The sequence below is a fragment of the Callithrix jacchus genome, chromosome 4 (assembly GCF_049354715.1).
Source record: "Callithrix jacchus isolate 240 chromosome 4, calJac240_pri, whole genome shotgun sequence".
Lineage (NCBI taxonomy): Eukaryota > Metazoa > Chordata > Mammalia > Primates > Cebidae > Callithrix > Callithrix jacchus.
In genome coordinates this window covers 159338860-159365828 of record NC_133505.1, presented here as the reverse complement: position 1 = coordinate 159365828, position 26969 = coordinate 159338860, and the positions used below count along the sequence as shown (strand labels likewise).

The 26969-nt window shown below is 35.4% G+C and overlaps 1 protein-coding gene across 30 annotated transcripts in view; it reads left to right on the top strand.

Annotated features, from left to right (window-relative positions):
* Positions 1-26969, top strand: part of SYNE1 (spectrin repeat containing nuclear envelope protein 1) — a 518696-nt gene that overhangs the window by 115882 nt on the left and 375845 nt on the right. For 23 of the 30 annotated variants that reach the window (XM_017971476.4, XM_008995264.5, XM_078370318.1 and 20 more), the window contains exons 6-12: positions 8409-8429; positions 8894-8986; positions 9631-9809; positions 14514-14710; positions 17086-17195; positions 21028-21078; positions 24564-24671. In XM_017971476.4, coding sequence (XP_017826965.4) covers positions 8409-8429; positions 8894-8986; positions 9631-9809; positions 14514-14710; positions 17086-17195; positions 21028-21078; positions 24564-24671 — 759 coding nt within the window. The remainder of the gene's footprint in view (positions 1-8408; positions 8430-8893; positions 8987-9630; positions 9810-14513; positions 14711-17085; positions 17196-21027; positions 21079-24563; positions 24672-26969) is intronic. The other 7 variants (XM_035297742.3, XM_008995260.5, XM_008995256.5 and 4 more) reach the window with 3 other exon arrangements.

The window sequence follows — 26969 nt, the reverse complement described above, 5'->3', positions numbered from 1 at the left end:
TAATTATTTCAGTGCTGCTTGTCTAATGGTGACTTTTTATTTTCCTCATTCCTTCTATTTATTTATTGAAATTGTTCTGTAAGCAAAAGATGTCCTACCCCACAATTTACTTATTTATTAAATTATTTATTTCAGTATAGACACATGTATATTTATTTTGTTCTATAGTTAAAATCTATCATTATAATAATTGTTATTACTTTGTAACTTAAATTGTTCTAGCTTTGACCACTAAGAGCTCCTTCAGGCTGGCTCCTGAACCTTTTTGACATAGACTCATAATTTTTCAAGCAGTTTTTTATTTGCTAAAACTATACATATTTCAGGTTCATCTTATATTTTCCCTTCCCCAATCAACCATTCTCTAAAGAGGCTTTGTCTCTTTTAATGATGAACGGTATTTAGAAACCAAGATCTCAATGCCATGTATCTCATTGTTACTGGGGCATCATTGCTCCTAGTCCCTTTCTGCAAATAGATTAGCAAATGTGTATGTTGGCCAGGCGCAGTGGCTCACGCCTGTAATCCCAGCACTTTGGGAGGCTGAGGAGGGTGGATCACAAGGTCAAGGGATCGAGACCATCCTGGCCAACATGGTGAAACCCCATCTCTATTAAAAATGCAAAAAATTGGCTGGGCATAGTGGCACGTGCCTGTAATCCCAGCTACTCAGGAGGCTGAGGCAGGAGAATTGCCTGAACCCAGGAGGCGGAGGTTGCAGTGAGCCGAGATTGTGCCATTGCACTCCAGCCTGGGTAACAAGAGCAAAACTCTGTCTCAAAAAAAAAAAAAAGAAAGAAAGAAAATGTGTATGTTTATTAGCCCATATATGTATATGTATCTGCTCCTCTCTCTCCCTCTCTCTCTCTCTCTCTCTCTCTCTCTCTCTCTCTCTGTCTTTCTCTGTATGTGTGTGCAGGTGTATATACATATACATATGTAGCTTCTCATGTGTGTCTGTATGTGTATAAAACATTATTTCAAACTAACACCTCTGATTCGAGTTAAACACTGCAAGTTTTACTCTAGCCATACGTTCTTATTTTTTTCTGCTTTCTCTGATAATGAGAAGCTGTACTCTCATCTATAATATGTTTATTTATTTTTTCAACCCTAGTGTATTAGTCCATTCTCACATTGCTAAAAAGAAATACCCAAGACTGGGTAATTTATAAAGAAAAGAGGATTAATCAGCTCATGGTGCTGCAGGCTGCTCAGGAAGCATAGTCCCGGCATGAGTTTCTGGGGAGGCCTCAGGAAGCTTATAGCCATGGCAGAAGGTGAAGGAGGAGCAGGCACGTCCCAAGGCCAGAGCAGGGGCAAGAGAGCAAGTGGAGAGGTGCTGCACACTTTTACAAAACCAGATCTTATAAGAACTCACTCACTATTGTGTGAAGAGTACCAAGATGGATGGTGCTAAACTATTCATAAGAAATCTGCCCTCATGATCCAATCATTTCCCACAGGGAAACGATTGTAACATTGGGGATCACATTTCAATATGAGATTTAAGTGGGGACATGTCTACAAACTGTATCACCTGGTTTACATACCTGGTATGTTACTAACCCATGCCCTGTGAGAAACAGATTTACAAACCAGAGAACAGGATTTGTGTATAGTTTTTTGTGTCTTTAGCATTACAGTAGCCAGTTAGAAGACTATTTTTGAAATGTACTTAGGTTGGTTCTATTCTTCCCATCCTCTTCAGTGGGATTACATCATCATTTGTCATAGAGATAGGCTTATTTGTTGCTGTTTGTGTTCTATTTTGTGTCCCACTTCCATCCTGGTCGGTTTTATTATTTGTTTTGAAGTGTGGGACATCACTATGGTTTGAAGATAATGAACGTCATACTTAAAGAAGTCAAATCCTCGCCTGCAAATCCTACTACTCCATTCTCATTCCCTGCCTTTAACTGCATTTCCCACCTTTAGGTAACCAGTCTCTCTAGTTTCTGACATACATTTTGCATTTTTTCCACAAATAAGATGTGTTTTCATATATCCCCTTCTTTGTTACATGAAGAATAGCATACCATAGATGTATTTTACCTTTTTCACTTATCAATATATCCTGGAAATCACCCCACATCAGTTCACAGTGTTTTCTCTACTCATTTTTACAGTTACAGGGCCCCATTGCCTAGATGTGCCTAAACTATGGCACATCTAGGCAATGGGGCCCTATAACTGAGTAGTTATTCAACTACTCTCTTATGAATGGGAATTGGGTTGTTTCTAGTATTTTTTAAATACAGTGACACAGTTAATAATTATGTGCATAAGTGCTTTCATATCATTGGAGGTGTATCTTGTAGGTAAATTTCGAGAAGTGTGGTTGCTAAGTCAAAAGGTAAATGCACATGTAATTTTGGAAATATTGCCATAATTCCCTCCAAAAGGGTGGTGCCAATCCTCCTACAAGGAGGAATTGGAAACTCCTTTTCTAATTTATAGGAATTTAGGAAGTCTGTGCTTGGTAATACAAAAACTAGTTTTATAAATGGAGAGCCAGATACTTCTGAAAACTAGACCCATTCAGTTATTTTCTTCTTAGTTTTTATCCACTGAATTCATTCAATTACTTTACAAATGTATAGTTGATGACTTTCTATAAGACAGAAACTCTAGAAAATACAAATTTAAGGAAAACTTAGATCTAGCTTTTAAATAGTTTACATTATTGATAAGTTGGGAATGCAATAAATCAGTATACATTTCAGTCAGTTGTGCAAACTTCATGCCCAAGAAAGGTTCCAGGCATTAGTACAGTGTGGAAAACCATTTTAGCTATTTATGCAATATCAGGCAGTGTTTCCAGATCACACTAATCTCATTCTTATTGAAGGGTTTCTCTTCTATCTGCTGAATGAAGCCTTGTTAGACAGGATAGTTAGAGTTTTTCAGGACCAGGCACAGTGGCTCACATGTATAACACCAACACTTTGGGAGGGCAGGCAGGTGAATGTCTTGAGCCCCAAAGTTTGAGACCAGCCTGGGCAACATGGTGAGACCTTGTCTCTAAAAAAAAAAAAAAAAAACAAAAATTAGCCAGATATGGTGACACATGGCTATGGTCCCAGCTACTCGAGAGGCTGAGGGAGGATCTCTTGAGCCTGGGAAGTTGAGGCTACAGTGAGTTGTGATTGCACCACTGCACCCCAGCCTGAGCGACAGAGCAAGACTCTGTCTCCAAAAAAAATAAAAATATAAAAAATAAAGATAGAGATTTTCAGGTCACTCATTCTCCCATTTCAGCTGTATGATAAAAGTCATACTTTATTCTGAGTTCTATTGATTGGCTGGAACGCAAAAGCAAAATTCCTCGTATTAACTTGTATGCATTGGAGAAAACTTCAGCAGCGTAACCTATGAAAGGCATTGTTTATAAAGACTTGTTTTTTTCAATGTCCATTTTCTCAGAACACCCCAAAGTTATTTTTTAAAAAAAGTTTAAATATATTTTCTAAGCTAGAAAGTATTTTCTTGAGTCTTAGAACAAAATGACAGAATTTCTCTTTTGTCCCCACAAATCTCTTAATCTTTTTAAAGTGACCCCCTCTCCACATCCCCCTGAAACATGGTTTTTGGCCACACTCTCTTGCACTTCTTTATCCCATGGCCTCACAAATTGTTTGGCTCTGGGAAGTAATGAGTTTTTGAAGGTGTTTTGGTGCCCTCCCTCTTATTATTTTAGCTTTCTTTACCAGTTAAGACTTATGTCTCAATCGTATTTTTAGAAATTTGTCTTTGATCTTTGTACTGACTTTGTCCTCCATTTGAAATTTTTTCTTTTGATAACAGGACATTTATTTAGTCCTTATATTCTTATTTAGCTTGACTTAAGGAATAATGAAAGTATTTCTCATTTTGCTGGGGAAGCCCTAACAGTGTCTTTAGTTTTTCTCTTATTTGCAGGGCTATTGAAAAAGCATATGTAAGAATCCGATAAGAAATGTGTAAATGCGACTCTGGTGAACAGATCTATCACCACTTTCCACAAGTTTCTTTCTCTAGTGTGGTGTCAGGTAGATCATTCAGAACAGTAAAGCAGGGAACCAACCACTGACCACCACAGTGCAGTCAGGGACACAAATTGAGGTTCCTGTGAAGTCTGGAAGGGTGATGTGAAGGAGTGCAGTGAGTTCCAGGCTAACTATGCTCACAGGAGAACTGAGTGGTCCTGCAGCATGTCTGGAAGAAGGGAGCAAATAGTTCCAACTAGAGTAACCTCAGTGAACTGCAAGAACCGTGATCCCAGGTTTTCTAATTTATCAGAAAAAGCCAGTCATCTGGACTTTTATTAAAATGTGATTAATGTTTAAAATTCCTTTAAATTATGTATTAAATAAGGCAGGCAGTTGACTACTCACATTATTGTTGAGAATTTGGTCCTGATACCTCATTGTAGAAAGGAACTTACTGAGAGTTTTTTGAAATTTATTTCCAAATAATTCAAACTTTTTTTTTTTTGAGACAGTCTTGCTTTGTTGCCCAGGCTGGAGTGCAGAGGCATGAACTCAGCTCACTGCAACCTCCACCTCCCAGGTTCAAGTGATTCTGCTGCCTCAGTCTTCTGAATAGCAGGGACTACAGGTGCATGCCACCAAGCCTAGCAATTTTTTGTATTTTTAGTAGCGATGGAGTTTCACCACATTGACCAGGCTGATCTGAACCTGCTGACCTCAAGCTATTTGCCCACCTAGGCCTCCCAAAGTGCTGGGATTACAGGCATGAGCCACTGCACCTGGCCTCAAATTTTGTTTTAAACATCTGTGAGCTGCGTGTTAGTCCACTTTGGCTACCATGACAGAATATCACAGACTGGGTGGCTTAAACTACAGAAATTGATTTTGTCACAGTTTTGGAGGCACAAAAATCCAAGATCAAGGTGGCTCAGGGTTGTTTTCCGGGGAAGCTTCTCTTTCTGGCTTACAGACAGTTCCCTTCTCTTTGCATCCTTGCTTGACATTTTCTACATGTGAGTGTGGAAATAAAGATCAATCTTTTGTATCTCTTCAACTTTTTTGGTATTCATTATAATTATTATATTTTAAGTTCTGGGATACATGTGCAGAACATGCAGGTTTATTGCATAGGTATACACGTGCCATGGTGCTTTGCTGCATCCATCAAATTGTCATCTACATTAGATACTTCTCCTAAATCTATCCCTCCCCTAGTCCCCCACTCCCTAACAGACCCCAGTGTGTGATGTTCTCCTTCCTGTGTCCATGTATTCTCATGATTCAACTTCCATTTATGAATGAGAACATGAGGTGTTTGGTTTTCTGTTCCTGTGTTAGTTTTCTGAGAATGATGGCTCCATTCAGGTCCCTTCAAAGAACATGAACTCATCCTTTTTATGGCTGTATAGTATTCCATGGTGTATATGTGCCACATTTTCTTTATTTAGTCTATGATTGATGAGTATTTGGGTTGGTTCCAAGTTTTTGCTACTGTGAATAATGCTGCAGTAAACATATGTGTACATGTGTCTTTATAGTAGAATGATAACCCTTTGGGTATATACCCAGTAATGGGATTGCTGGGTCAAATGGTGTTTCTGTTTCTAGATCCTTGAGGAATCGCCACAGCGTCTTCCACAATGGCTGAACTAATTTACACTCCCACCAACAGTGTAAAAGCACTCCTATTTCTCCACATCTTCTCCAGCCTCTGTTGTTTCCTGACTTTTTGATGATTGCCATTCTAACTAGCACGAAATGGTATCTCATTGTGGTTTTGGTTTTCACTTCTTTAATGACCAGGGATGATGAGCATTTTTTCATATGTTTGTTGGATGCATAAACATCTTCTTTTGAGAAGTGTCTGTTCATATCCTTCGCCCACTTTTGGATGGAGTTGTTTTTTTCTTGTAAATTTGTTTAAGTTCCTTGTAGATTCTGGATATCAGCCCTTTGTCAGATGGATAGATTGCAAATTTTTGCTCCCATTCTGTAGGTTGCCTGTTCACTCTGATGATAGTTTCTCTTCATCTTTTTTGAGAACACTAATCTCCTTGGTCCAGCATGGTGGCTCACTCCTGTAATCCCAGCACTATGGGAGGCTGAGGCCCCCAGATTGCTTGAGGTCAGGAGTTCGAGACCAGTCTGGCAAACATGGCGAAACCCCATCTCAACTAAAAATACAAATTTAGGCAGGTGTGGTGGCACATGCCTGTAGTCCCAGCTACTCAGGAGGCTGAGGCAGGAGAACTGCTTGAACTTGGGAGATAGAGGTTGCAGTGAGCCAACTGCAACTCCCTCCTGGGAGACAAACACTAGTCTCAAAAAAAAAATTGGGGAGAATACAGATCTTATTGGATTAGTGTCCCATGTTTACGAACTCATTTAATTTCAATTATTTCTTTAAAGACACATTCTCCAAATTCAGTCACATTGGGAGTTATGTTTAAAAAAGTAAATTTTGGAGGAACACAAATCATAATTCGTTCTCTATAAGCCTCTGTCTTATAAACTCAGACTCCTCCAGATTACATGGGCCAGGCACAATGGTCTAGTCCAGAATTCTCAAGTGCTAATATGCATCAGAATCACCTGAAGGTTTGAACACACTTTTCAGAGCCTCACTTCCTGAATATCTGGTTTAATAGGTACAAGGTAAAGTCTCAGATTCGATATTCCTAACAAGTTTCCAGGTGATGTGCTTGCTGCTACTCTGGGATTCACACTTTGAGAACCACTGGCTCAGCATCCTTCTGCTCTGGTTTTTTCTGTCAATAAGGCCCCGTCTTCTTTCTGGCTTCTAGAAATTCTTTAGTCTCTTTGGATGTCTCTCTATTGGCCATCCTACCCTCCTAGGCTATTAAGAGTATACTGTAAGTTCAATAGGATTTTGCAAGAGATGAGAGGTTAAATAAACAGACAAACCAACCTGTGCCCCCTAACTCATTGTGAGACACATATTAGGGCAGATAATCATGAAAAACATTTTCTTTGCAAGGTAGGCAAAAGATCCTTTAACTTCTGTAATAAATTGAATATATTAACAATGTAATTCCAAGTACAATTGGAACTGAGCTGAGGTAGGATATTCAAATTATATTCAATAGCATTTTTTAAAAAAAATGATACCCAAGGAAAAAAAAGCAATCTGTCCCCTATGAAATGCATTAATCTGGCCGGACGTGGTGGCTCAAACCTGTAATCCCAGCACTTTGGGATGCCAAGGCAGGTGGATCACGAGGTCAAGAGATCGAGACCATCCTGGTCAATGTGGTGAAACCCCGTCTCTACTAAAAATATAAAAAATTAGCTGGGCATGGTGGTGCACGCCTCTAATCCCAGCTACTCAGGAGGCTGAGGCAGGAGAATTGCCTGAACCCAGGAGGCGGAGGTTGCAGTGAGCTGAGATCGTGCCATTGCACTCCAGCCTGGGTAACAGCAGTGAAACTCTGTCTCAAAAAAAAAGAAAAAAGAAAAAAGAAAGAAAGAAATGCATTAATCTTATGGTCATTAGGATATATTATAAAATTTTGGTATATGTATGTTAAAATGCATGTGGAGAAAATTCTGCAGAAGTGGTACAATGAAGCTTTCAAAATGATCCTAGAGATCATAGTAGATTATTTCATAAAAAGTTAAAAAAATACTGGTGCTGTTTATTTTCCACAAACATATATTAAATATCTTATACTGCTCGCTTCAAAACAGATATACAAGTTTATCATCTATGCCAGTTCTCAATTTTTGTTTTCTGTCATTGAACCTAATGAATGAACTTCACCAGTGAGACAAAAATCCCACAGGCATACCTCAAATCATTTACAATAATTTTTGTGCTAGTTTTTACTCCACCCCTGTGATGTAAAACAAGTAAACTTAAACTTTCAAGAGTAAAGCATTTGTGAAATGATTCTGCATCTGACAAACGTTTTTAAGTAAAACATGTACAAATACCTGAGCTTTTTATTAATAACACACTTCATGAAATCTTAGCTGGGAATTATTGAGCTAGAGGTCTGAGGGGTACTTTATATTATTTTTCCTAATTTGTTTAGGAATTATAAAAAGGGTGTTTTTAATGGTAGGCTATAGAAATTGAATGAGATAGACTTAACCATGTAAGTCTATTTTGTTGGGACTTAGCAAATAATGTTGTAGTAGCTGGGAAAACATTAACATGAATAATTGGGGACATTGTACATAGATTGATGTCTCTCCCGAATACTTTCTATGTCATTGCCCAAAAGCAGAGAACTGAATGCTAATAGACTCCATTTTGCCATTTCTTGCCTTTCCTTTGTTTTTCTTTAAAATGTATTACCACAGTTAGATTCTAAACTGACTACCTACCTCTTTATTCCCTTTGAACAAATGATGCTGATTTTGAAAGATGATTTATGTATATCTATTATCTTCTCCCTTTGTTTTTCATGTCAGTCCATGCACAGAGGATCACCGGTTAGTACAAAGTTTAGAATTCTTAACTCCTGATTTTTATAGGTAAAAGGGAACATAAGTTTCATGCTATTTGGTAACAAACTTCAAAGTAAGTGCATTTTCTTAAACTTCTGATTCCAGTTTATTTTAAACTCCAGTCAACCTCTACGTATAAAGAATAACACTTTTTTCTGTTTGGCATTTTTGTTGGTAATTCCCTGCATGTCATATTTTTTCAACTTTAAACAAAGTAAGTTTCTGAAATCCATTTTACAGTTTTTACTTTATACACCTAACAAATCCCCCTGAAATTTTCACTGAAACCATATGCTTGTTTGTTTCAATGCCTCACTCTACTTACTCCTGATCATTACATAGTCATGATCAAATCTTATTGAATTCTACTAAAGGCCTAATTGTTACATAATTAAATGAGTTATCATATTCCAGTACATTACTAGTACAATTTCTCTTTTTTTAAACAGATTAAATTAGTCAACATTAACTCCACTGATATAGCTGATGGGCGACCCTCAATAGTTCTTGGATTGATGTGGACCATTATTCTGTATTTCCAGGTATTGTGCTACAGTTCCTTTATTAGTTGATGCAATGTCTCAGAGAGAGATCATGGTTGACATTTTAATAATGATCTCATTTGTCATATATTTGGGGTTGATCCTTAACTTAGCAAAAATGTACCTTTCACAGATACGTTGTTTCTTTGGTAGCAGAATTTTCTCTTTTCCTGAAAAGCTGTTGCACATGAAAACTTACACCCCAAAGAACTCCAGCAGAGGTGCCCAATCTGAAAAGTGAGCATCTCACAATGAAGATGAAATATTGGTGCAGAAGGAGCTCAGGAAAATTTCCTTTTTTTCTTTGGAAGGGAGCAGTTCTAAGCTGCTTGTAGACATGAAGGGAAGAAACGAAGTTGCCATTCTATCCAGAATAATTGTTCTAACCATTAGGTTAGATTTTAGTTGATTAATTCATTCAGGTAATCTACAAATATGTATTCTTGTGTGTAAGATACAGCTAGGGGAGCAATGGGAAGTGCAAAGAGGAGTAAGATATCAATCATGCTCGTTAAGAGCCTACATTTTGTCAGGGGTGTCAAAGGAGTTAACGTAACTCATTTGTCACTGGAAAAGTAAAATATCTGGGGAAATAACAACAAAGATAATGCTTGTATTTCTGCTGGCTGTTAACTCATAAACAGATTGAAGAGTTGACCAGCAACCTGCCCCAGCTCCAGTCTTTGTCCAGCAGCGCATCCTCCGTGGACAGCTTAGTTAGCTCTGAGACTCCCAGCCCTCCAAGTAAACGGAAGGTGACCACCAAGATCCAAGGAAATGCTAAGAAGGCTTTGTTAAAGTGGGTTCAGTACACGGCTGGGAAGTAAGTATCAAGAGTTTGTCTAAATTCAAAACCATTGAATAACTTGTGTTATGAATGTATTACCAATTGCACCTTCTAATGATTGCAAAATGTGAAGAGACATTTGAATAAATGGCTTTGCTTTAGCACTTGTTTCACTCTTTCCTTGAATTGGGATATACAAACAAATCACCAATAATATTCTAGAAAAATGCTCTATAAAATTATTTTTTCTTCATTCAAGTGATTGAGCCTAATTAATTAAACTGATTAATCCTAAACTTTGGTGAGTAGCATGAGGGCTAATTCCATTTAGGTCAATGTTTAGAGTTTCTGCTCCTATTAAATGATCCTTACACAAATAAGTTAGAAATTTAAACTTAGTTATCTCTTCATGAGAGATATTTGTGTTCTATTTAAGAACAATGTGAACTAAAGTACCCATTCTGAAACGATTATGTTTGTTTTTATGTTCTGAAATTTTCTAGCAATTTTATTTTAAAAATTTTTTACCTTTGTCTCATTTTTTTATCTGTAGTGTAGATTTTTTGTTAGCTCTAGCTTTATGAACTGAGAATTTGCATCTAGGTTTCAGCTTTCCTCTAAGCATTATAAATTTACATGTGTACACATTTTTATAATAATAGTGGTTAGAAAATGACTGCTCTCAGCCAGGTGTGGTGACTCACACCTATAATCCCAGCACTTTAGGAGGCTGAGATGGGCGGATCACTTCAGTTCAGGAGTCTGAGAGCAGCCTGGCCAATATGGTAAAACCCATCTCTACTAAAAATACAAAAATTAGCTGAGTGTGGTGGTGCACGCCTGTCATCTCAGCTACTCTGGAGACTGAGCCACTAGAATCACTTGAACCTGGGAGGCAGAGGTTGCAGTGAGCTGAGATCAAGATTGCGCCATTGCACTCCAGCCTGGATGGCAGAGCTAGACTCCCTCTCAAAAAAAAAGAGAAAAAAAAAAAGAAAAGAAAAGAAGAAAAGGAAAAAGAGAAAAGAAAAGAAAATGAATGCTCTCGAAAAGTATTTTCTCATAGTAATTTAAAGAGAGTTTTTAGTTGATTATACAAGTATTTCGTGGTCTGATGTAGTCAGGGATAAGTCTCTTCATGTAGAGAGTATGCTTTTTTTGATTTTCCTAAGCAACATGTAAAATTACTCACTTTTTATCTTGTATTGCATGCTTAAATCTAATCTGAATTTGATTCTCTACTTCTGGAAAATAGTTGTAAACAAATACTTATAAAATATTGAGGTGCTAAACGTAGGGAGTGCTATTTTTAAGGTGTTTGAAGAGCAAAAATAAAAAAAAAGAAAAACAAAAAAGAAGTAATTAGTGTTACTAATTTATGTTGTTTTGTTTAGCTTTTAAAGTGTGTTGCTGCTTTTTCTAATTTGGGGTATGTTTTCATGATTCAAGTTGTAGTTAAATATGTTTCTGAAAAAGAAAGCTTTGTGGCTCTTTAGAATTTGTCATAGAAATGAAATCGAAAACCCTTTCCACATTCCTGTTCCTGGTACACTGTTTAATTACATCCACAGTGGCATTGCTAATCTCTATTTCAACTTAACTGGGTCGGGAGAAGACTGGTGACTACACGCTGAGGTGTCATGATGCTATTGCAATTAAACTTTGTAATAATGTCAAGGTGATATTCCATGGTCCATCGTTCCACACAGCATTAAATTAATCAAAAACAAATTGATTTTATTTAAATAAAACTGTAGCTTCAAATTTAATACTGTTGGAGTTATCCAGCATTTAATTTAGTTTCATGCATGCTATGTTGGGTTCCAAGAGTCTGGTGACAGCTCAAAGTCATTGCTACAGCTTATATATTGGAAAAGTCAAACATCACTGGAAGTTTTACTTTTCTTATCTGGACAAATGTCCAGAGTCCTGGACCTGAGGGTTTCCCACCCATGAACAACCAATAAGATCCTTTTCTTTTATAGCTGCATGAATTGTAGACATTTGGGGAGATGACTTTTCTCTGCCATAATAATTCTATAACAAACATATGTTTCCATTATGCTATAAGACTGTTGACATTTTTTTCCAAAAACTTCTTTTTATACTATCCCAGTATGTACTTTTCAAGCAACTTATTATTAAACGTGTGTAAAAGACTTTAGAATATATATCCATTTCCAGATATGAGTGATGTTACTCCTAAAGCCATTATCTATTATCTGTGGGACTCTAGTCTGGAAGTTCATCACACTCATAAGATTGAAGATGGTGGAAATGATAAAAAGCCAGTGAACGAGAGACTAGTTATCAGGATATATCCACTGTTTTTTCATACAAAGTTTAAAAATATTTGAGAAGTAAATTAAAAAATGGTTTCAGTAACATAAGACAGTTAAGCCATCTAATTCTGAAAACTAATTCATTCACTATCAATACATATTCTCAGAAATAAAGGCATTAAGTTGTAGCATATCTTACATTTGCATACCTATTGCCACATGTATAAGAAAAACAATTATATTATTGGACAAAAATTAGTAAGATAACATAATAAATGAATGTATGTATAGCCATAGTTACTCAGAGTAACTTGAAGTAAGTACATATAAGAGGTCAGAAATGCTTATACAATGGGCATCCTTCACCACTTCTTTAAATGGTATGTCTAAGTTTTCTTTGGGTTTGTATCTAAAATTCTCAAATAAGAGGCTTGAACTAAAACTAAAACTTTAAAGGAATATTACCTACTACTTTAACTGTTATAGTAGGAAACTGTGCGTGTGTGTATGTGCATATCAATATAAAATTTTTCAGTAAACATAGAAGAAAGAAAACATGCTGAAACATTTTTAATTTCAGTACAGTACATATTTAATTATCTCTAAATATATTTAGAAAAACATAGGTATATTTCTCTTTGAAAATGTCTAAATAAACAAGTTCAAGAAAATTAGAAAACAGCTAATTACCTGGAGAATATTAGCTAATTATTTACACTCCACTTAATTTTGTTAAAAACTAATTTGAGGTAGCTTAACAAGATAAAAAATCATTTTTAAATGAAGAAATGTGGGCAAAGAAAAATAAAATGGAGCCAGAGATAGATTACAAATGAATAGATAAAAGGGACATACTGTTCAGCCTGCATGGCTGTCAGCCGTCTGCTGACAACAATTATATCCATACTGCCAGAGACGTAAGCTTGAAAATAACAAGAGAAGATTCAAGATTACTTTACAATTACTGGAGTCTCATAAAATTGTTTTTAGGATATTTACTGATGAAACCAATGATCAGCTTCAATGATGCATAATTTATCTTATGCAAAAGGTATACATTAGTAAAACATGTTTTGAAGTGAATGGTAAGTTCTCTGTGGTAAAATTTAAGGATAGACCAGACATTGTGGCTCACACCTATAATCCCAGCACTTTGGGAGGCTGAGGCCAGTGGATCACTTGAGGCCAGGAATTTGAGACCAGCCTGGCCAACTTGGTGAAACCCCGTCTCTACTAAAAATACAAAATTAGCCATGCTTGGTGGCACAGCCTAAAATCCCAGCTACTCAGGAGGGTGAGGCACAAGAATTTCTTGAGCCTGGGAGGTGGAGGTTGCTGCGAGCCGAGATTGTGCCACTGCACTGAAGCCTAGGCAACAGAGAGAGCGAGACTCTGTCTCAATGGTAATAATGACAATAGACACTTAAAAATTATTTGTATTAATTAGCATACCAGTCAGGATGTATTTTTTCTTGAAAATTTTGAAATTCTGTAAAAATTAATTGAATGATATTTTTGCTTTATTTAGAGACAACTATAAGGTTAATGAAACTAACTTTTTAAAAAGACACTACCAGATGGCTTTATCCATTGAATGTTCCCCAATTCAGTGATCGTATTTGCAAGCCCTTCTCTTAATCAAGGCGGGCAGCTGATTCTCAAAATCATTTTTACAACTATTTCTGGAACTGCCTTAATAATTGATAAGTTACATGTAGAAAAAAATCATTCATTGTGAGCTTGCCTCACTTCTGTTTTCCAACAGCAAAATATGACTGCCAACTTGAATCAGTTTCTTAATAACTGACTTTGAGTTAATCAAATCCACCACCAAAGAAAAAAGATTTACCACCAGGGAATTGCCCTCAAGGCAATTACAAAAAAAGAGTTTAAAAACAATTTTATTGATGGAGTAATTGGAATTATTTTTTGTATTTAGGTGGAATACAGGGTCCCTTGTGAACACTTTAAGAGATATAATTGCAATATTTGCCTTTGTCTATTATATTACATTTGAAAGTATTCAGCCACATTATCTTAGTCTCTTATAACCTCCCATTAGAAATGTGTTAGATCTTTCTTCAGAAAATATACAGTGGTTAATTACTGTTACTTTTGGCATCTTTATAATTTGTTTTCCCAAATTTTTTTCAGACATTTTACTCTAAATTAATTTTTCTTTATAAAATAAATGTTTAAAAATGCTTTAAATTAACTGTCTTAATTACTGAAAAATCCAACATAGAAATATCTAAATATAGAAAGGGAATTTCTACATCTTATCTTGTTATACAATTCATTGAAAAATTTTGTTTGCCTTAATTTTTCTCAAACACAATCAACTGATACAGCTCTCTGCATATTGTTGGTGAAAAGTATTGAATTTTGCATGAGACCTTGAAGAAGATGCTTTTATCTATTCAGAATGTGACATCATATTTTTTTTTGTAACACAAAGGCAGACTGGAATAGAAGTAAAGGATTTTGGGAAGAGTTGGAGAAGTGGGGTTGCCTTTCATTCAGTTATTCATGCCATTCGACCTGAACTGGTGGACTTGGAGAAAGTGAAAGGAAGATCCAACCGAGAAAATCTGGAGGATGCTTTCAGTATTGCAGAAACAGAGCTGGGGATCCCAAGACTGCTAGATCCTGAAGGTAGGTGGAATATTCATTGACCATTGTATACCTGAACACAGAGGGTTTGTATGTCACAAACCCAGAAATACACATGACTTCCAAGATTCTACTGGAGGCCAGAAAGCTGGAGAAAAGTGAGAAGAAATGGTATTTTCCTGCATCAATTTTCTTCTGCATAAATATCTACTACCATGTTTGGGGTAAAATATGATTCCATTGCTCCAAACAGCACTTTGGCATTGGTGTATCAGTCAGGTGAACTGGACTTAATATACTTAAGGGTGGAATGAAAGTTTTAGAAGTGTGTGTATGGACGTAGGTGACAGGATAATATAATTACTCTATATAATCTCAGAGGTCTGGAAGACAGATTATTCATACTTACAAATGTTGTTAACCATGCAGTGATTTGGTGTCAATCAGCAAACTGCACAAATGTTTGACTAATATTTGTCCTTTCAATCGTTTGGCACATTTTTTGGTAAGGCTGTGAATGCTAAGACTTTTTGGAAATGGAGTTAACTCTTTCAAGCCTTCAAAAGACAATTTAGATGCCTTTGATAAACTTTTATAAACAGTAAGTTGTTAGTTATGTTGAAACAAAGTACCAAGCTGAAGTTTCCAAATGTCACGGATAATTTCTTATTTGGGTTGGCAATTCTGGACATTTCTATTAATCAATGCAAAAATTTAAATACACAGCCAAAGCAAATTATTTTTCCCCTCTCTTCCTTACCCTTCCTTGCCTCTAGCAACCACCAATCTACTCTCTATCTTCATGAGATCCACTGAAAATTATTTTTAACGATGGAATTTCAGACTGAACATTCTTAGCTCTGAAAAAAAGAGGACAGACTTGTGTTTCCAGGAGTAAGTTATAGAGACCCAGTTAGGTTTCCTCTGAGATGAAGGGCCCCATGGAGATTCCTTGCCATTTTAGGATTCTGTTTCGAGTCCCACCCTTTCCCCACTCCCCACTTTCACTATCAAAGGGCTTTCTGCCTCCTTTCTGCACAAAAATAAATCAAGGGAAAAACACAGAGGATGTAAAAGAGCTGATATCATTCCCAGAGTGGGATGAAAGAAGAATATAAATGATTCTTTCATATCCACTAGATCCCAAGATCTTAATATTTTCTTTGATGGTCAGAAACTGAGGTGGCCTAAATACAAGGCTATCCAGACATAAGACAGTCCTCTAGTTTTTTAGTAAGAACTTCCCCTTCAGAAAGTTATTTAGCCAAGTTGGATGTATAAGCTTTTAGGGATACAGATTAAATAGACCAATAGCTATTATAATAATTATTTTGTGTTTTATATATACAGTTAACAGGATATACTATGTTAAATCATGTGTTAAATGTGGCTTTCCTTTCCACTTTCGTATTTCCTGAAAAAAAGTTTTGCACAATGGTTTGACTCATCACCTTTGAGTCATTTAACAAATTCTGGAATATGTTATCTTTGCTTCCTTTTAAATGGTGTGAGTTGCAGCACTGTTAAACCCTACGTTGCAAGTCTCTAGATATTATACCTCTAATTAAAAAGAACATTTACAAAAGATAAGATTAGTTTTATACTTTATTATGACAATTTGGTTTGCTTTTTGCTCTATAAATTGCTCTGCCAAATATAATAATTTTTATTGCTTTTAAAATGGATATTTAAAGGATTTGTTTACATTAGATTTTTTACTTATGCATTCTTACCTCTGTATAATTACTAAATCTGTATAAATTTATTTGCCTGACTTTTGCCACTTGTATCAGATAAATATCTATAAGCTTCAAAATTACAGTGATTGAGATCTTCTCAGTTTCCCTCAAAGAGTGCTTGATTGCTCAAAGCACTGTAATTTGGAGAGAATGCTCCACAAAGATGAGGATGCCTAGGAAATTGAATATAAGGCATCTCATGTTCTTCTAAAACCAAATTTGTGGGGGCAGAGAGGAGGCTTATTTCTATTTGGCAATATATAGTATATGAGCTATCATTCATTGTCATACTTGTAAGTATTTCTGTACTACCCATTTATGCCAGTTCTAAAATTTACATTTTATTTGTGTTCTATTAACTAGTCAGAATGTTTGAGTAACCATGCAGTATCTCAAATTTTTGAGGAATGAATGTTGAGATTATTTAAATGACATATATGCTATTTTCTTAAATGCTGTTTGTTAAAATGTGTCATCTTTCTGAGTAATATAATTTCCATCATGTAATATCCAGACTAAATTTGGTTTACCCTCCTACCGCTCCAAAATTCTAAATAATACTTCTGTTTTCTCTCTGCATTTAGTGTTTTTGGTATGATAACTAGATACCAAAGCTTGTATTATTAAAATCCAATGAATGCTAATTAATTTATTCACATTTCTCTTTTGTTTTTTCAGATGTTGATGTGGATAAACCAGATGAAAAGTCTATTATGACCTATGTCGCCCAGTTTTTGAAACATTATCCTGACATCCACAATGTGGGCACTGATGGGCAAGAGGATGATGTAGGTATTTGCTTTCTTCAAGTATTGCTAGTATACGCAGTGACAGTGACTCAGCTTTTTGAGTGTGCTGTTCTCAAAAGTTGAATTTGAATGAATTTTAGTATGAAAGCAACTGATTTAAAAACGATATCACCAAGTGGGGCAATGATTAGAGGAAAAGGTTTTTTCTGGCTTGTATGTTGCATATGTTAGAGAAAGCATTGCTAATAATAAATGTAAGATATTGATACTGATAAACTAAAATTAAGGAAAGATAGCAGTGTTAGGAACTCTATCTTAGTGATCTGAGAATTGAAGCAATTGTATTTCTGTCATAGCATTTGCATATCTAGATTTTGAATCCCCTTGCTCTGGTTGATCTAATAAAATCTAATTTTGACTTGAATTTGATTATATCTATTGACAGCAAACATATGGAAGTAAGGCACAATTTGCAAAAGTTCTATTTATTCACTGTGGTTAGATTTTTTCCAGCCTTTAAATAATTTAAATAACATTAACATTTTTCATGCTGCTCAAATTACATATGTTAATTATAATAAATTTTTGAAATCAGGAAAAAAAGAAAAAGAAAAAATTTCCAAATTTGACCTTCTAGAGAGAACCTACTTTAGAAAATAAATTAATATGTTGGTGTTAATTCCCAACATTTGCATATGTACATGGCAGATACATATAATATTTTAATAGAAACAGAATCATAGTATTCATACTATTTTATTATATTATTTCTTCTTCCAGGAACATTATAAAGAATTCTGTAGGTCATTATATATATATATACACACACATTAATTTATTACCCAATCTTAATTGTTTTAATTTACAATTTGTGTTGTTATAAGCAATTCTTTTATGAACAATCTTGTAATAAACATTGTTCTAAGATTCTCTTTTATTGAGATGGAATTTTGCTCTTTTGCCCAGGCTGGAGAGCAGTAGCGCAACCTTGGCTCACTGCAACCTCCCCATCCCTGGTTCAAATACCTCTTCGGTCTCAGCCTGCCGAGTAGCTGGGATTTCAGGTGCACACCACCACACCCAGCTATTTCTAGTAGAGACTGGGTTGGTTAGAGGCATGTTGGCCAGGTTGGTCTCAAACTCCTGACCTCAAATGATCTGCCCGCCTCTACCTTCCAAAGTGCTGGGATCACAGGCACGAGCCATCACGCCTGTCCATTTTTAGGAGTGAAATGCCTAGGCTAAAGGGCATACAAAATTTTAATGCTTTTTAAAATGTTTTTCATATTGCCTTGTAAAAAGTTCTTCTCATTTCACACTCCAGCTAAGATACCAGACTGCCTGTTTTCCCATTTTTTAACAATAAATATGACCATTCTTCTAATATTTTTGAAGTAGTTTTATATTCTATTTTTAATTACATAGAGATGTAGATTCACTGCTGAATTTTAAATTAACTAGAAGGTGCTCCTCCTCTTCCTTTCTCCTTTCCTCATGAAAAAAAAATTATTTTAAGGCAAAAAACATCCAGAAAAAATAATAAATGGACTTTTCAAGATGTGTGAAAAACTGTCTTTCTGTCTTCATTGTTCGGGTCTCAACAGGAGTTTTCAGAGCAGTTTGAGATGACAATGAAGACTAATAAGAAAAACCCAAAACTGTAAAATATGCTTTCTAAATAGACTTAGAATCATATCTAAAGAAGAAAAAGGCCAAAGAGCATAACCCAAAGCTTACAAGTAGACATCACTCCAATAGTTAGAAATCAGTGACTTCATAAAAGAATAAGCAAAATGAGGTAACTGCTGTTTCCTAGATTTCTTAGATGAAATTAATCTGGCATTTGATAGAAGTATGTTAGCTTTTTAAAAACGCTAAGTTCAGTAAACCTCTTTTGCTCTTTGCCAGGATTGGAGCACAAACATTGGTCACCAGAGTGACTTATCTATAGTTATTACTAGTAAAGTAATTGTTTCTAAAAACCACCACAAATGGCTAAAGCAAAGACTCCATGTGCAAATGCTGGCATACATTGATGCAAATATTTTGGAGTTATCTGGGGCTTGCTGGGTTCTGACAATATTGCTGTGTGAATAACAAACTCTATAAGAAAACACATTAGACTTACTTCATATAGCACCAAGAAAATCCATCCAAACTTCCATCTGGTTTTTATATGTGAAGTCCTTATATTACCCAGATGGATTTATATCTAATTTGGTGTCTGAGGTTTTACTGTTTTAAAGTCTCTGACATTACTCATCTCTCCAGATTAGTAAACTTTGTGGCTGGAAGCATCTAAAAAAATAAAAGGAGATGCTTTACTTAATGCTCATGAGCAGGAGTTTAATGCGAAAATCCTTATATCGATAGAGTGTTATTGATATAAGCTTTTTAATATACTTTACTAAAAAGTATTTACTATTTTAAGAGGTTACTTTAATCATGTAGAAAATAAAGTCTGGTCATTAAAAAAATTCCCTCTATCCCTTTCCTAAAAAGAGGATGCATATGGTTTCTTCTAGCTTATCTCAAAACTTATTTTTGATAAAAATGTATTGGAAGCTTTGCCCTTTTTTTAGTGGCATTTGTAATGTGGTGCATATAGTGCATTACATCTAAAACTGCTATTTTGAATATTTTGTTTTTTTTTCTTTTTTGACGAAGTCTTGCTCTGTCATCAGCTGGAGTGCAGTGGCACAATCTTGGCTCACTGCAACCTCTGACTTCCTGGTTCAAGCAATTCTCCTGCCTCAGCCTTCCAAGTAGCTGAGATTACAGGCATGTGCCACCATGTGCAGCTAATTTTCATAATTTTAGTAGAGATGGGTTTTCACCATGTTGACCAGAATGTTCTCTATTTCCTGATCTCGTGATCCACCTGCCTTGGCCTCCCAAAGTGTTGGGATTACAGGTGTGAGCCACCGCACCTGGCTGTTTTGAATATTTTGAAAAATTTAATTTTTTATTTTTTTATGATGTAGGGTTTACATTTATTTAACACAGTTAATGGTCATCTAATTCTGTCTAGTGAACCTTTAATACTTTATAAACTATTCTTATTAGTTTTGAACCATCACCTCAAAGTACTCAGTATCTGTCACTCAGCTCTTACTCTCTTAATTCATTTTTTAAAAAAATCCTTGGCATGAACATATCTATCAGGGTTTCATTTTTGTGTGTATTTGATTTATATATCCCCTTTGTGATTTTATTTTAATTAAATATTTTATGGATACCATTTTAAATATGATTTTCTTACTGAAAATCGACATCACCATAGATTTTTTTTTACTTCATCCAATAAAACTGATAAACTTTTCCACTTAAGATATTTCTTGAATAATTAGCACTCAGCCATAAATAAATAAAATAGGTCTATTGGCTTCTCTCATTCACCTTCTACACTTTCCTTTATTTTTTCACCTGTCCATTCTTCCATTGCAACAAATATTCCTGACTGCCCTCTGAAACACAACACAAGTTTAATTTTTATGAGGACAAGGAAACATGTGTGCTGTGTATATTTATAGGGAAAATAATATGAGTCCATATACCTTCTCTTTAAACAGTTCACCTTCTAAAATATTTAATGCTATTTTGAGACATGTTTACAAAATACATAGCTACATATGACTATTTCAAGTTAAAATAAAAATGTCATTTTCTAGAAAACTGTGCTGCCTTACTGGAGTTGAACATTTTTATGTTTTCAAAAGCTATGAAAGTGTCTTAAAGTGATTATACCCTTGAAATGATTGCCTATTTCTCTAAAGGCAGATGCCTTTCCATTGATTTTCTTCTTGTTTCATGAATAATTTTTGTCCCTATTTATTTTATGTTTCTATATATTATCTTTTCATATTGTTAGGAAATACTTCCAGGTTTCCCATCTTTTGCAAATTCTATACAAAATTTTAAGGTAAGATTTAAGTAATCTTGCATTGATGACGTCTTTCGAACATCCTGCATTCTGTAGCATTTCAGTCATTCAGTTGCATGTTTCTGTCTTTATGTATACATTTCTTTTAATCCTTTAATCACGGCATTTGCATTTCCCTTCTAACAGAACAAATAACATACATATGTGCTGTCAAATGTTAGTGATAGCCTAAGCTACTCCCATGGACTTGCCCATTAATCTTTAATTATAAAATGGTATCTATCAATTAATTTCTTTTTTATACTGCTTCGTAACACTAATATAAAGAAGGATATATGATAACTACATTTGTTGTCTTTAAATGTGATACAGCAAATAAAAACAAAATAAAAGTTTAGTTTTGTATCTTAAAATGTGAGCAGGGAATCAACAATAAAGGTAAGTATTGGGTTAGCTTGTCGGTCTGTGTTTCCTCACTCTCTTCTGCTCAGTATCGGCTCTCGTGGTTTCGTAAAGTTCATGACATTTAGGAGGTGCTCAAAAGATGTTAGCATAATGAATAGTTATGAATTCCTGTCCATATCCAAGTTAATGCATGTCCCATATTTCAGCTTTTCCATTTTTCTTTATGTTCCATCTAGGCCTTGGGTTACGGATCTATCAATACAATAGACTTTATAACAACATTGGAATAGAAAAATCAGAAGTAACGAATTTCATGTCAAATACTAAATTTTTTAAAATGTCATGCTCCATAAAATATTAGTTTATGAAAATGTGAACATGGTACACAAACATAAACATGACTTGTGTGTGTGTGTGTGTGTGTGTGTGTGTATGAGAGAATGAGAGACAAAGAAAAAAATGAAGTGAACAAAGAAAGTAGAGAGAATGCTGACAGTTTAGCAGCTTGGAATTTAGGTAGTCTTCTATAAGCAGTAGGTTTTCATGTCTTCTGAATGTGTGTGAAAGTTATCAGTTGAAGAAGAGCCCTAGACTAATGGGCTATAAATATTGTTTTGTACATTATTTTTCTCTTAGAAAGGAGAATGTTGAGTATGTAAATAGCTACATCCTTCTCACTTTATTGCAATCTGCTAGACACTTCCCAACCATTAGAAAGTTGTTTACTAAATAGACTCTAATAAAGTTACTTTAAGAACATAACCCTTTTCTCTCAGATGACTTTAGGTAACAAATAGCTCCTCTTCAGGGCAGTCAAGTGCTTTTTAAATGCAGAAGTTCCTGAGCAGCCTGTCCTCAGAGGTTCACAGTGAAGTCTCGTGCTCACTGTTAGATAGGTCCTTTCTGGCAGTCATATTGACGTCTGGTATCTTGGAGACAGACCAAGAACAATTTTTCCCTCTGAGCTCATAAGAATATGTTATCAGTGCTTTGCTGGGCATGAAAATCAACAAATAATAAAACATGTACCTTAATTATATTCACCTGTTCATTCAGAAAAGACATCCTGAGAGGAACTGAAGCTTTGTAGACTTGGGCTCCAGTTCCATTTCTTCCTGCTTCTAACTATGTTTCTAACTTATTTCTTATTCTGCAATCATCTATTGAGTGATTCTGAGTGCCAGACACTGTGTTAGATGATGGAGATTAAGAAGATACATACGGAGTTTGTACAGTTGTCCCTAGATATTCACAAGTTGTAGCTTCCACAACCCCCCAAAATAGAAAATTTCATGATGCTCAGGTCCCTGATGTAAAATAGCATAGTATTTGCTTATGACCTACACATCTCCTCCCATATACCTTTTTTTTTTTTGAAACGGAGTTTTGCTCTTGTCACCCAGGCTGGAGTGCAATGGTGTGATCTCAGCTCACCGCCACCTCCGCCTCCTGGGTTCAGGCAATTCTCCTGCCTCAGCCTCCCGTCCTCCCATATACTTTAATCTCTAGCTTATGTATAATACCTAACACAATGTAAATGCTATTTAAATAGTTGTTACACTGTATTATATTTTGTTTGTCTTGTCTTTACTGCTTTATTGTTATTTTTATTGTTTATTTTCCAAATATTTTTAATCTGCTGTTGATTGAATCCAAGGACACAGAAGATTGACTTTAAAATTGAGAAAACGAGAGAGAGTTAAGGGGGATGAGTACAATATAATGCATTTGCGTGGATATTGGAGCTCAGGTTGTCACAGGATCATAAAGAAGTGTTCTCAATATATGGTTCCTTAACCAGCAGCACCAGAACACCTGGGGACATAGACAAATGGATTTTTTGCTCTACTCCACATCTATTCAGCCACAAACTCTGGGTTAGGAGATAGATGCCCTTACTCAGACTTCTGGATTAGAAAAAGCTTCCTAGAGAATATTATGCCTGAGCTGAGTTCTGAAAAAGGCATTGTCCCAGGGGAAAATGTGACAAGTGTTTAGGCAGGAGATGACTGCTTTTGCAAGACAAGAAAGTGAGAGAAGGCATGGATCATGAGAATGTGTCAGCCTCTGTACTAGACATGCTATATAGATTACCTCTAATTTTCACCAAAACCATTGAAAGGGTGTGTGATGATTCAACACACCCTTTAGTACATCTTCTAGTACAACAGTAGAGAAATTAAGAACACACACACACACACACACCAAGTTCACAGAGCTAATATATGGCAGAGCCAGAATTTGAAACCAGTTTGGCCTGCCTCCATAAATGGCTTTCTTTCCACTCTGAAATATCACCTGCCAAGGGGGACAGTCATTTTACCTGTATCAGCACTCTCAGCAGAAAGTGAGATGCTGGAGTTGAAAGCTGTTTTGTAAATGCCAAAAAAATCATGTTCAGTAGGATTATGAATACTTGACATTCTTATGAGACACTACATCTTGACGAAAAGTTAGGATTCTTCACTAAATTAATGCTGTTATAGAATGGCCCTTCTTATCATTTGTGAAAATAAGTATGAAAATCCCAGTTGGTGACCTGAATGCATTTATTCAGCAAATTACTTGGAAAATCTTTAACAGGTATTATGCTCCCAGGCTCTAGGAATACCGTATTGAATAAGATAAATGTGTTTTCTGTCTACTTGGAGTTTGTAATACCTAATATCAGTTTAAACATAGTATAGACAGGTTATCCAATGGTATTTTGACTGTAACTCCTCCAATTCAGTCAAAATGAATCCCATCTAGAATGGTCGTCTGGCTTACCAATGGCCTTGGGTTAGGAAGCAATCTACAGGACTGTGTTTCTACTCCAGCTATTAGTCTTATCATTTGTGTAATTCCCTCCTGGGCACATTTTCTTTATTGAATTAGCATTACTTTGCAAAATAATGGAGGTGGTTAATTTCATTATTCAATAATATAACTAAGATATTATTGTAGAGTTAACTTTTGCTTCTTACTGTCCTAAAGGGGTGGGGGTAAGGAGAAAAAAATTTTCAGAGACAGTTGGGACTTACTGAATATTAAGTTTCTTCTAGGATCAGTCAAGTATCAATCAGCAATTAAATAAATGCACAGATACTAATACAATTGTAATGTCTCCTCGTTTCCAGAGAGAAGACAGGCTAATTTTGAAGGAAGTGAAGGTTTGGATAGAACAATTTGAGAGAGATTTGACAAGAGCACAGATGGTGGAATCAAATTTACAGGATAAATATCAGGTAATGTATGAAAAACCTTTTTGAATTTTTCAAAAGCTATTTTTGACTAAGATTCATATATGTCATTTGATCTCTGCTTAATGCTTCATATGACATTAATGAGAAAAGTCTTTAAAGATATAAAATTCATTACCTTAAGTTTTCAAATAATGTAATAATTGTATTTCTATCTTACATAGATAGTCTTAAATTGCACTGTATCCACACTATATATGGAACACTGAGGTTTCATCACTTTTTTCATAACTCAGTCTTACATATGACTCAGAAAACAAATGCGGAGTCATTGTTTTTATAGAACTCATGATCTTATAGATGTCATCTAACACAAAAATCTACCAAGAACTAAGATTTGAGTAAAATTGAAACTTAGTATAAAATAGGCTGAATTTAATAAAGGATTGCAACTTGAGTACTGGAATGGGTCTCTTAAAGGGATCAGTTTCTACTGCGACCTGCCTAGTCCAACACCACTGCATTCAAGTTGAGCTCAGAGTTACTGTTTTTCCCCAGTCTCACTACAGTGTCATTAATTGGACCTCTGCTTCCGATTTTCATTTCCAAGACACAAAACAAAGGTTATTCCCATTTAAAAAGTGTGATCGCAATAGCAAAGACACAGAATCAACCCAAATGCCCATCACTGTAGACTGGAGAAAAAAAAAAAATGTGGTACATTTACACCATGGAATACTATGCAGCCATAAAAAGGAATAAGATCCTGCCCTCTGCGGGGACACAGATGGAACTGGAAGCCCTTATCCTCAGCAAACTAACACAGGAACAGAGAACCAAACATAAGTGGGAGCTGAATTATGAGAACACATGGACACATAAGGGAGAATAACACACACTGGGGTCTTTAGGGGAGTAGGGGAAGGAGAACATCAGGAAGAATAGCTAATGGATGCTGGGCTTAATACATAGGTGATGGGTTGAACTATGCAGTAAACCATCATGGCATACAATTCCCTATCAACAGACCTGTACATCCTCTACCTGTACCCTAGAACTTAAAATAAAAGTTGAAGAAAAAAATAAAAATTAATAAAAACATTTATTTGATTCAACAGTATCATTTTTCCCAATGTAAAACATCACCCGACTATGGTGGCAAAATTAAATATAGCATATCATGAATTACATTCTATAATATATTCTGCACTACATAATATTTCAGTCATTTCTGCTATAGAAAAAGATAAAACGATGTGAGAGCTTCAACATGGTAGCCAAAAGATTTATCCATGGCACTAGTGATTTTATATAATCATATCTATAAAATATGCCTGAATTTAAATGGATGATACCATCAGTATTATTTTTGTTGAACTTAGCAAAGCAATAAATATATGGTTAATATGCATGTACTTTTTTGCATTGAAATTCAATGTGAGCTTTTTTCCCCAAAATAAAATTTTCTGGGCTGAGATCCATTAAAAAACGATTAAGTCAGTAAATGGAGAAAAGAATTACAAGAACAGAGTGAATATACTTATTTAGTCCACTGATGAGGTTTAGGTTTGGCAAAGATTATCAAAAAATAAATTGCAAGTTATAAAGCTACCTGTTATACAGATGCTATTTCATGAGGGAAATAAAGGCTTAGAAAAGCATAAAATATAAACACTCTTTTCAGGAAATACCCTTTTGGTTAGAAAATTTAAACAAGGGCAGAGAATGCCCCATAGGTAACACAGTGGGAAGATTAAATGTGATGTTAATAAATATTCATTATAGACTGTATAGAAGTCCACAGGTTTGATTCATTTCTTAAGGTTAATTTGAATCTTCCTTGATCTGTTTGCTGTGTTTTTCATCATTCACAAACTAATTTCTAAAAAGATGTACATGTATTTTATACTCCCTCACCAGTTTCTCACAGAGAAGCAAGGAAAGAGTTAGGTGAAAGGAGATTCATGCCTTAGGCAGAATAAATACAGTACTTAACAATATATCACTAATTGAAAAAGTAAGACACATTAGGCCACCAAAATAATACATTAAAATTAATTTTTTTAATCTCATACCAAAATTTAGTGGATTAATTGGAGAAATTAGTAGTAATTTTTGTATTTTTAGTAGAGACTGGGTTTCCCCATGTTGACCAGGAGGGTCTCGATCTCTTGACCTCATAATTTGCCTGCCTTGGCCTCTGAAAGTGCTGGGATTACAGGCGTGAGCCACTGCACACAGCCTATGTTTTGGTATTTTTAAAATTCCACTCAGAGAAAATGGAAGATAAACTTGTAGGTAAAATTCTAATTCACTGTCTCCCCCCAGTGTTCTTCATGTGAA